This window comes from Hippopotamus amphibius, chromosome 3, assembly GCF_030028045.1.
Source record: "Hippopotamus amphibius kiboko isolate mHipAmp2 chromosome 3, mHipAmp2.hap2, whole genome shotgun sequence".
Classification (NCBI taxonomy): Eukaryota; Metazoa; Chordata; class Mammalia; order Artiodactyla; family Hippopotamidae; genus Hippopotamus; species Hippopotamus amphibius.
The window spans coordinates 118,011,293-118,023,491 of NC_080188.1; the positions used below are offsets into that span (position 1 = coordinate 118,011,293).

At 48.3% G+C, this 12,199-nt stretch overlaps 1 protein-coding gene across 1 annotated transcript; it reads left to right on the forward strand.

The window, feature by feature from the left end:
• Positions 1 to 1,282: 1,282 nt before the first annotated feature.
• On the forward strand, positions 1,283 to 9,897 carry LOC130848292 (pregnancy-associated glycoprotein 2-like). The gene is made up of 9 exons (XM_057726582.1): positions 1,283 to 1,356; positions 2,438 to 2,588; positions 3,558 to 3,675; positions 3,777 to 3,895; positions 5,129 to 5,322; positions 6,246 to 6,362; positions 7,929 to 8,070; positions 8,157 to 8,255; positions 9,745 to 9,897. The coding sequence occupies exons 1-9, from the start codon at positions 1,304 to 1,306 to the stop codon at positions 9,895 to 9,897; spliced, it is 1,146 nt and encodes a 381-aa protein (XP_057582565.1). The 5' UTR covers positions 1,283 to 1,303.
• Positions 9,898 to 12,199: the final 2,302 nt, after the last annotated feature.

A 12,199-nucleotide genomic window follows, 5' to 3' on the forward strand; every position in this document is an offset into this window, starting at 1 on the left:
TTTGGTTTGGTAGACAAAATGTTTCAATACATCGATTGTGTTAGGGGATTATATTAAATGCTCAGCAAGTGGACATTAATACATTCATTGGTTGATAGGACCCTGGTGCTTTTCTTTACAAATGGAAGGAAACTTAATATGGTTAAGATGTATTCAGTCTCTTATTCATTTGAGCAAAGTGAATTGAACACCATCTCTGGTCCCTCTCTACTACCACCTCTAGGCCAGAAATAATAACCTGCACAGCCTGCAGGCTGAATCCAGCACACAGTTGTTTCAGGTTTGTCTCACACCAGGTTTTGTGAAGAAAAAAATAACAGTTGCCAACATTTAAAATCAGGGGCTTTTACATAAATATCCAGATCTGACTTCTCTTGAAAACTTCACCAACTTAGCTCCTTTCCAGCATGGCAGATGCTGGTTAGAGCTGAGGAAGGACTGCCCCCACTGGTAGGGCACGTGCTGCCTGCCCTGTGTCCTTGATGTCCGCCCAGCTCTCCTGTTCATTTCTCTCACCTTTTGGCCCATGAGTTTCTGAGAACTGTCCTAGACTGTTCTCTCCCTGAAGATAAGGACATCCTGTTACTTACTCAACTTTGACTCTCCAGGATCTAACCCAGACCCCAGCACACAGGGGCCTCTGTATATGTTTGTTGGATGAGAGAAAGTATCTTGGGGATGCATGTGTCACATGTCTTCCCATAGTGAAACTCTGCAATTGTAACACTATGCTAGCCTAGATTTTTGATGCAGATTGGCATCATAAGTGCCCCTGATCTGTGCCATCTGTCCCACTACCTAAAACTGCTCACTTGTATATCACTGGGCTGCCCCTCAAGTCTTTGCCATTTGACCTCTTTACCTCCTAGCAATCTCCTGTCCAACTGAGGACAGCAATGCACATCACATGAAGTTGCTAGAAAGACCACATAAGATCATGAATTTCAAGCAAGGACATTAGCATTTACTTTTATCACACTAGCACCAGTGTTTTTTTTTTTTTTTTTTTTTCCAAGTTACCAAGGGTCTCCCCACTTTTAGTCAGTGCATGTGATTCAGTTTAGAATTGCAGCCAAGCCCAAAGGAAGAGATTACCATAGAAATCTCTGTTTTCTGAGAATTTCCTAAGTCCACCGCCACGGACACCGATGGAGGTAAAGATTTTATCGACGGGTTCATATTTCTTAACAGATGCATTAGTGGCCTATAGGGAACAATTAGGGCGGGTCAGAACATATATAACCAGGAGCCCTTGGCCACCACTGCATTCTGTTTGCTGAGTAATTGGAGCCAGAAAAGAAACATGAAGTGGCTTGTAATCCTCGGGCTGGTGGCCCTCTCAGAGTGCCTGGTCATGTAAGTACAGGGAATATAAGTGTCATCATCTCTCTTTCTGGGGTTTTTCTTGCCCTCTTTTTCTTCCATTAATCAGAGTTAGAAGGGAGTGTAATCATTCCCTGACAGTCTTAAAGTTCAACTCACACTTATTGATGACTATCTTCCCATGAGTACAGTGGAACCCAAGTGTCTTGGGGTGGACCTGCAGGCTTGCACAACTCTGGGGTGCCAGTCACCTCATGATCTGTGTGAAATTGGCATTCCTTGGAGTTGTTCAGTGCACAACATCTGCAACTGTAAGTGAGGTCCTATGGAAGAGCAATTCTCCTGTAATTGCTTTTACGTCTCCTCTCTGCCTGCTCTCCCTTTCATTGTGAATGTGTCTGTGTTTTTATTTCTGCACCTTTCTCTTTTATATCTCCATCTCTTTGGCTGTCTCTGTGCATGCAGAACTCTCTGAGTATTTTTCTTCCTATTTTGACTCTTCCTTGTTTCTCTAGCCTCTCATTTCCCTAATTTATTCCCTTCTTCTGGCTTCCTCTCTTACCCCTCTCTTTTGCTTGAACTCTGGAGAAAGATCAGGAAGACTACTTCTAGGCTGTTCTGTCTCAAACAAGCAGTGTGAAAAGAGTCAAGTCACAATATCCCTGCATTTCAAATTCCTCTCTTGTAATAAGAAGATAATGATCTCCCTTCCACCTCCTTCTCAGGCTTCTTTGAAATAGATAGAGTGGGATGGCCATAGCAATGATAATGGATGTCATTGTTGAGACCTCCTACATATCAGGTACATTATATCCGTCATCTCACTTAACACCCACAACATTCCACATGGTGGGTGGGGGTTATTATATTCCACATTTTTTACCAATGGGGAAAGTGAGACCCCAATGGGTCATAAGACTTATCCAAGATTACACAACAGAACCTGTACTCAAACTGAGGTCTTTCTCCTAGTCTTTACATGATACCTGACACTCATAAAAATGCTGAGAAAATACACAGCGTCATAACAATGCAAGGTATGACAGTCATACAATAACATGGACAGCTGATTGCTGCCCCTTGTTTGTTTCCTTTTCTCAATGCTTGGTGAAAGAATCCCTCTAACGAAGGTGAAGACCATGCGGGAAACCCTCAGGGAAAAAAACCTGCTGACAAAGTTCCTGGAGAAGAACATTGATGGAACACTCCAGAATGCCACTGATGACCCAAATATTTCTCTTCAACCCCTGAAGAACTACCAGGACGTGAGTGTGTTGGGAGGATGGTGCTCCACAGCACCCCCTGGTGCTCTGGCCTAGCACTGGTGTTCACCTGGAGGGGACAGACTGGATGTTGGGGCTGGGGCTCCAGCAGGAAGCAGAAACACTGGGGAACAGGGACCACATCCCCAGAGGAGAAGGCACTCTCATCCTCAGCTCTTGGGCTGTGGTGACTGGACCCAGTGATGACGGGGGCAGGTAAACATTCATTTCTGTGCAAAAGATATGTCATAAGTTTGAGGGAGATTGTTCTTTATGAACTAAGTTGGCCATGGAGGTACAGGTGAAAAGTGAGCCACATCTGGTCAAAAGATAAAGCCAACTGCAAATCAAGTTTGTAATCCCAGGCAGAGGAAGGTCAGCCTCCGCAGATCCAAGAAGGACACCAGTGAAAGTTACTGAGCCCTATGGCCTGTGACACCATAAAAATCTGACACTCTGGTTATTGTTATTGATTTTTAAAACTGTCTCATCTCTTGTTCAAGAATGCATAGGCCAGCCTGAGTGATAGGCAAAGAGTAAATACATGAACAGTAAAAGGGCCAACTGTGTGGTGTTGATAGGACATGATCTGAGTTTAGAGGAAGTGGCCTGGGGTGACCTAGGAGGGCCACCTGGAGAAGGAAACACTCAGGCTGGACCTTGAAGGGGAAACTGGAGAGCTTCTCAAATGAAGCCACCAGGATTTCCCTGGAGGTCCAGTGGGTAAAACTGTGCACTTCTACTGCAAAGAGTGCGTGTTTGATCCGTGGTCGGTTAAACAAATCACACGACAGAAAACAGAAGAAGAAATAATCAAATGAAGTCACACATTGAAGCAGCGGCTGTGAGGTGAGGCAGTTGGAAAGTGACTTCAGGAGACATGGGACACCTCGAGGGAGGCAGCCCTCTGGGAATCGAGGGTGGCCAGGGCAGCCAGGCCTGCCCTAACCACCCCTCCCCACACCCTTCTAGGTGGTCTACATCGGCAACATCACCATTGGAACGCCCCCTCAGGAGTTCAGGGTCATGTTTGACACTGGCTCATCTGACTTGTGGGTGCCCTCTATCTACTGCCACAGTGCCTTCTGTCGTGAGTACCCACCCACCCCCCACCATGCCCACTTATACTCCCCTTACAACCCACTTCTCCATCCTTGGAACCTGCCAGACACTCATCTCTTGTGTCTGCAGATAAACACAGGGTCTTCAACCCTGTATTGTCCACCACATATCATTTCCAGAACCGGTGCATTGAAAACAGATTTGTCGCTGGGAGGACTGTTGGATTTCTTGGCTATGAAACCGTTCGGGTAACTGGAAACAAAAAGCTAAGTCAGGGCTGGCCCTGGGAGTGACTACTGCTTACAGAACAGATGTAGGGCCAGCTGGGAGGGCCTTTCTTTCTCAAGGTCCCCTAGTGGCAGGCCACCCACCCAACAGCCTGGGGAGACAGCACCCCTGCTGACACACAAACTCACAGAAGAGCTGGCCCAGAGAGTGGCTTGGGGTGTGGATTTGCAGCTACTTTGCTGATGAGCAGTTCAAGGTTCATTTTGCTGGGAACAGGGAGAGAGGGGAAAAAAACACTCACTTTTCTATTTTCAGACTGTGCCGGGCACTTCAATGGTAATAATGTGTTTAATGCTGCAACAACTCCACACAGCAAGTACTATGATTAGCTGCATTATACAGAGGAGGGAACTGAGGTGCAGAGAATCAGGGCCTTGCCAAGCTCACGCATCTGGCAAGTGGTGGGGTCAGGCTGGGCAGTCAGGATTCATGCAGGTGTGGGGTATTTGGGGAGAGGATAAAACTGATCTTGGGCCTCTGGTGGCAGCTGAGGGCTTCAGGCACGTTGGCAGGGAAATCAGGGGGCCACAGATGTGGGAAGGGGCAGACAAATGGGTTCTCACTCTAGGGGGCCTTTGAGAGTCTAGTAAAAACTATGGCCTGCTTCCCGCAAAGGGCCTTAGTTCTCTCTCTCTCTCTCTTTCTCTCTCTCTCTCACACACACACACACACACACACACACACACACACAAACATGCATGAACATCCCCCAAAAGCATGTTTCCCAGGCAGGATTTTCATAAGAACACTGGTAGTGACATTGTATACTGGGCTTCTGTCTTCCTGGGCAGATGCAGAATCCACAATGCATTGCAATGAATTCAGTCTGTTTCTGTCATCTGATCATAGTGATGCCAAGGACAAGGCTACCCTGCTGTCTCTTCATTTTTTCTTTAAGTGAGAACCATTTAGTTCTGCCATGCCTCTCAGTTTCCCCACCTATACAGAAGGCATGAGGCCAATGTGACTCCCTTCAGGTGGTGTGTACAGGAGGAGCAGGTGTTGGTTAAAATCCACTGCCCTGCCCAAATGGAATCCAAATTCCAGTCCCAGCTTTATGTAACCATCTGAGGTCACCCCAGGGTACAGCCAGACCACAGGTCTTCTCCGCGGTGCTAATGTCATCTCCACCCCAGCCCAGTCCTAGCCCCACTTCCCAAACCTTTATGTGGGAACACTCTCCTCTCCCACAGATCGGAAACCTTGTCATCTTGGGCCAGGCGTTTGTCCTGAGCCATGCGCAGATTGGGTTTGAGTATGTACCCTTTGATGGCATGCTGGGCCTGGGCTACCCCAGTCTCGCTTTCAAAGGGACCACCCCCATCTTCGACAACCTGAAGAACCGGGGCCTCATTTCTCGGCCTGTCTTTGCCTTCTACTTGACCAGGTAAGTCTGAGCTGGACAATCCCTATCTCTAAATCAGTTGCAACATGCTTTCAGTTGCAACAAAATTATAGACCACCTGATCCAAGAGTTTCCTACGATACTGCCTATCCCAGCATAACTATAGCCACAGGGCCACATTTGGCCCCAAAGCAAGTTTTTATAAATAAACATTTATTGGAACACAACCATGCTCATGGGTTCAAGGGAAGCAGCTTGGTCCAGGGGGATGGAGGGAAGAGGGAGAGCAATGGAAGGTGTCAGGATACAGGTTGGAGGAAAAGGCAACAGGATTTGCTAATGGATTTTATTTGGAAGAAAGGAGAGGGAAGGTGAAATGTTTTCTTCCTCTCTAACTTTTTACTGGGACCCTAGGACCAGCTACAGACCTGGCAGGAGTCAGTGCAAAATGAAAATGTGAGACCTGTTGTTCAAAAAGTATTCAGAATTTCAAGACAAGGTTAGCAGAAGCTAACCAGGCTCTGCTGTGCATGGGGCCCCATGGATGGCACAGGTCACAGGCCTGTGAAGCCAAGCCTGGGTGAGCCTGAACCCATGCAGTTAGTGCCCTTGGGCCTTGGTTTTTCTGAAAAGTGAAAGGCTACACAAGTGGGAAACCAGACCCCTCCAGCATGCTGTCCTCTGAGAGTATCTCTCAGCACTCTGGTTGCTGGAGAGGACCAGTCCCTCTTCAGAAGGGTGGGTGATCAGAGCCCAGGCAGGCTGCCCAGCTTCGAACCTCTTCTGTGCCACTCATTAGTGGGTGACTGACCTTAGTTGTGTACTCAATCCCTCCGTGCTTCAATTTCCACATCTGTAAAATGGGTACAATAGTACTGCCTCTGATGGGTAGATAAGCACAGCCCTCAGACAGTGAGTGAAATTATTGTGCTAAAAAGAGCCTTCCCTCTTCCCTCTCTCCTCAGTAGGAAGGAGAATGGCAGCATGGTGATGTTTGGTGGGGTGGACCACAGATACCACAAAGGAAGGCTCAAGTGGATACCAGTGTCCCGAACCCACAACTGGCAGATAACCATGAACCGGTAAGCCTCTCCCTCTGAGGGCCACCCCAAGTGATGCTCTCACTCATGCACATGGACACACGCAGACACAAATTCATGCACAGAAACAGTCACACACAGATACATACCCTGCACCCACAAAAACACACATATAAACACACACATAAGCACACATGTAAATATGCACAGGAACAGAGATACACACACACACACACACACACACACACAAAGACACAGACAGAGATAAACAGGCATGCACAGACACACACACAGATGCACATTCAGGCACACACAGACACACATACACACAATCCACCCATGGGCTCATAATCGCCCCAGGCCTCCTGACCAGGGTCCTGAACAGGGTTCAGAGAAGTGTGTGTAGACTGGAGAGGGCTGCACCCACTGCTCTGTGCGGCAGGTGGCATGGTTTGAGGACCCTAAAGTGCAGTGAAAAAAAAAAAAAGGATCAGGTAGAATTTCACCAGCCTGAACAGCACTGTGATAAGATGACCAACTGTCCAGAGCTACGGGGACCGAAGGAGTTCTCAGGACACAGAATTGCTATATTAAAACCAGGGGAAGTCCTGGACAAACTTGGAAAACTGCTCTTCTTAGATAGAAGCTCCCCAGCAGTGGAGAGACGTTACCTATGGTCTTGGCACCTGAAAGCAGCACATACAAAGAAACACTCCCGCAACCTATTGCCAGTCACCCTCCATCCCGGGCACACAATGGGGTTGGGACTGTGACAGAAAGAATCAGGAAGCTGGGATCCCTGAGTGGGATGAGAACAAGGGGCAATAATTGATGGGATTCTGTGTGATACCCTCAGACAGAAGTTTACATGTCCTTTGGAGGCCCATGGGCATTGCCTGGCCAGGGGCCTCAATGTCTGAGCAGGGTAGGGGGCCATGCTGGAAGACAACCTCTCCCAGGGCAGCCTGTGTCTCCCTCCCCACCACTCTGAGCATCTGCTGCCCCAGAGAACCTCCGTCTTCACTGTGTGGGTTGACCCATTGCTGGTCAGACACCAGACACAGGTCTGGTTATTCCTCATTCATTTTTAACTCATTCATTCATTCACTCAAATAAGATACATTATGCATCCACTGTGTGCTGGGCACTTGAGGGAGGCACTGAGGATACAACTTGCCCTCACATCAAGTAAGGCAGATGTACATGAAACAAGTCACACACAATGAAACGCCGCTTCACTATTTGCCAAAAATGAGGAAGAGTCCAGAGAGAGTGACCAAGACAGGAGCCTGATCTAGTCTGGGGGAAGACTTGCCTGGAAAAGTGACATTTAAGCTGGAATCTGGAAGATGAGGAGAAATTAGCTAGACAAGTGGAAAAGGGGTCCTCTAGCAGGGGAGACCAGCACATGCCAAGGCCCTGAGGCACAAAAGAGCCTGGTACTTTCAAGAACTCAAAAGAAGTTAAAGAAAGTTGCATAACCAGAGCAAAGAAAACAGAGGAAGAGCATGAGCTAAAGGGCTGTTCTGCAGACAGTCAGGGAGGGGGCAGTCGTGGGGGGAGATTTCAGTGTGATCCTGGTGCCCACTTTGTCCCACTGTCTCTCAGCATCACCCTGAACGGGATGGTTGTTGGTTGTTTCCGGGGCTGCCAGGCCATTGTGGATACGGGGACCACGTTCCTGATGGGTCCAACTAGACTGATCGTTACCATCCAGAAGCTCATCACTGCCAGGCCTGGCGGTCGAAAGGTGAAGGGACATGCCAAAGGGTCGCTCTGGGGTTCTCCACATATCAGGGATCAGCTGGGCCAACCCCTCTCTACTTTCTCTAATAGTACATGGTTCAATGTAGCAACATCACGAGCCTACCTAGTATCATCTTCACCATCAATGGCTACAATTACCCAGTGCCTGCTCGAGCCTACTTCAAAAAGGTGAGAGGCCAATACTGGAGGCTGGTTCTCAAATCTGGGCTTTGCAGAAACCCTTGGGCTGCTGCTGGGGGGAGGAGACACTCTACAGGCCAAGCTCCTCCATTGCAGATGGTGCTGAGCCCTTGTGGCTGGGGCAGTGACTCCCAGAAAACCAACCACTTGAGAGTAGAGGGAAGTCTGGGACATCCATCATCGTGGAATAAATTGGGACACCGGCCCATGCTGCCATGGTGTGAGGCACAGGGAGAGGGGAGTGCTAAGGGCCTCTGCCCTCAGAGAGCTTCAGTTCCACCAGAGCCCTCAGATGGATGAACACAAAAAGTCAGCTCTAGCAATTACTGAAATAAGCCAAGTGACCAGTGGGGTTGGCTGGGGACAGTCTCAGCGTGTTGTCCCACCATAATGATCAATGGTCTCCCTTCGCAGCTCAAAAGTGCCCTAGTTGAGTGATAAATTACATTGTTCCCCTAGTCCGCAGCTGCAGCTTCTGATTGCTAAGCCCCAGTTCCCCTCTCTGAGTTGGGCTACCAGACCCCTCTGTGGGGAGGTTGGAGGCTCACGTGAGTAGAGGGTAGAGGCACAGTGACTGCACAGCCTCTGTACAGGGTTGAGGCTTAATGCCAAACTCTTTTTGGGAGTTCTGAGGAGGCTAATGGGCTCAAAGAAGGGTTTGAGGAAGACAGGGAATTTCAGTAATATGAAACTTCAGCCTCATGGAGGCATGAGGAGGCCTGCTTGGGTTGAGGCAAATCTCCACTGGACTCCACACACATGGCAATCCTGGGGGCTGTGCCAAGTGATGCTGGCACTAGATGAGGGGTGATGAGGGCTACAGACAAGCGAAGCCCAAGGGTAAGTCACCCAACCCAGCCTGGAGTGCTGCAGTGGCCAGGGAGGGTGAGTGTGGGTCGAGGAAGGCCTCCTAGAGAGCCTGAGCACAGTCTTAAAGAACAGGTTCTGGGGAAGAGGGAAAAGAAAAGGAATTCTCTGCAGAGGAAACAGCGAGCATGGCTCAGAAGGAGTGAAAGCGGGTAACTATGCACCATTCTTGTTTGTTTTTTGCTTTTTATGATTGTAATGAAGTATAGTTGATCTATAATGTTGTGTTAATATCTTCTGTACAGCAAAGTGACTCAGTTATGCATATATATATTCTTTTTCCTAATATTTTCCTATACAATTTATTACAGTATATTGAATGTAGTTTCCTGCATAGGACCTTGTTGTGTATCCATCCTCTATAGAGTAGTTTGCATCTACTTACCCCAAATTCCCAATTTTTCTCTCCTCCATCCCCCACCCTCAGTAAAACCACACATCTTGGCCATTCTTGTTTTTGTATTAGTACCCTAATTCAACAGATGCTGAGCGAGCCCCTTGTTTCTTACTAAAGGAGGGAAATAAAACCAAGAAGCTGCTGGCTCTGGATATTGAGACGGGTGGCAAATAAGGGCTCAGGCTTACTGGGATGTATTTCCATCTCTCCCAGCATCATGACGGCACCTGTTCCAGCATGTTTCGAGGGGGCCTAGAGAACTTGTTCCCATCAGAGACCTGGATCCTGGGTGATGTCTTCCTGAGGCTGTATTTCTCGGTTTATGATCGGGGAAACAACAAAATAGGCCTGGCTCCCGCAGTGTAACTGCTGGGGCTGCCTCAGGAATTAATCAGGCCCACTCCAAGCACACCCTCACTCACACATAGGGCACTCCCACACACAGGTGGACTGTGTTTCAGGCTCTGCAAAGCCCTTTTCTCAGTAAAAAATAATAATAATAAAAAATAAATAAAGGATTCTATTCCCAATGGTGCTATTAGTATGGGTGTCTCTCTTCGTGTCGGGGAGGTGCATCCTAATTGGACAGGATCTAGAACCTCCTCTGAACCACAAGTGAGCAGAGACCAACTCCAACTGGCTTCAAGGAAAGGGGAGACTTACTGGAAATACACAGGAACCAGAGCAGATCCAAACATCTCAGTGATTGGACTCAAGAAATCAGAAGACATCAGCTCACCCTTTCTCTCCCTCCCTCTTTCCCTGCTCTCATCTTTGATTCTCTTAGCCTGACAGCTTTCTTCCCTCAGGCTCCTACATGTATATCCCCAAGGCATCTCACCCCTAAGGAGAGAAGCTCAGAAAACACCAGTGTAACTTGGAGGGCTCTGATTGGTCCACCTCAGCTCATATGTCCAGCCCTGGATAAACCATCACGGCAGGTGCACGGGGTACTATGATTGGATTTACTTGGTCATGAGGACCTGCCCAACAACTGAAAATTTCCTCCAGCACCACGTGACTGGAACTGGGAAGAGGCAGCCCCAAAGGAAGTGGCAGGAGGGTGTTCTAGACCACGCAAGAGTTGGAGATGGCCCCACCAAATCCAGTACCTTCTCATTCAGAGGAATGGTAAGGGCTCATAAAAGTAGATTCTAGTTTTCCCATCCTCGAGGACCTTTGTCAGAGGGCTTCTGCTTCTGCGGGGTTTTGGGTGAGGCCAGTCAAGCTGAGATGTTTCTCCTTTGTCCCCCCATCCCAGTCAACAGTTTTCTGCCACCACACAGTGGGTACCCTTTCTACTCCCACTTGCCAAGTGACGAGCCATGTGGATCCCTAAAACAGCCCCGCCCCTCGAGGGCCCAGCATGTTCCTTACCTTGACCTCCAAGGCTGTGGGGAGGATGCCACACATGTAAAGGGGGACCCAGGGTGCACAAAGCCTTCAGCATTTCTGGGCTTCCTCCAGGGGCAGAGCTACAAATCATTTGGTTCAAGTTGCTATGGTTTGGCACATTTGGAATGGAAGCATCACTTCTTCCCAACTGGAGACCCTAAGCAGAGGCCCAGGTTGGGGACAGCAAGAGTCATAGGTGGAGGGAGACCCAGATGAGAGAAGGAGCCGGAAAGAATAAATAAGGTGGAAAACACACCCCAGCTCAGTGCATAATATGGTCCTTTGCTCAGACAAGACAAACATCCTTGAAAGGGACATCCCCTTCCCTCCTCAACTTTTCACTGTGTACAGATTTACTGAGCACGTACTGTGTGCCAGGTACTATGCTGCACCCCAGGGATAGAGGGCTAAGTTAGGAACTCACCACTGGTTCATGGAGACAGATAAAGAGACAACCCCTAAAGCAGAGGGCCAGGTCAAGAAAATAGCAGAGGTGTGGGTAGGAGGCCAGAGGAGTGAGGGGCTTCCTCTTCAGGGAGCCAGGGAAAGGCTGGGGTAGGGCAAGGGGGGGCATTGACTTCATTCTGCCACCCCACCCTGAGACGTATCCCTAAACACTGCAGTTACCATGTGTGTGGAGATCTGCCATATATCCATGGTTACATGTGCCTGGTCCCTTTGAGATAGGACTGGATTATTTTTGGCTTGAGGTGAGTGAAAGAGGACTGGTTGCAGAGATGATAAAGGGGGAAAAGGTGAGAGCAGAACCATTAATTTTTAACAGTAAATATCATGATCTGGCTGTAACGGAGACGCATGTGAACAGTTTGTCAAACTCATTTTCCAAGTGCTCTTCATGGAACCATAAGCAATGTCTCTCTGTTGCTGAGAAACCACCAATAAGAGTAAGAGTAAAAGCTCTGGTTTATTACATACGCCATTTCACTCTTTGCCCATGAACCCCTGCAGGGCATTACCCCCATTGTATAGATATAGGAAGTCTCCTTCAAACTTCTGGCTCCAGTACTGGTGACAGGCACATAGCAGATGCTCAATAAATACATGTTGAAAAATTGAATGGATGAATTCATAGACGCTTCCACTAGAACTCACTGCTGCATATGGTGTCAGCAGTCTTATTGCCATAATATCAACCAGAAAAAGGCTTTGTTTCCTTGGATGAGGCCTAAGCCTGGGGCTGGAGCTGTGTCTGCTAATGAGCCCACTGTTCTTCAGGCTCTGTATTTATAGCCTGTGCTACCAACATGAGGAT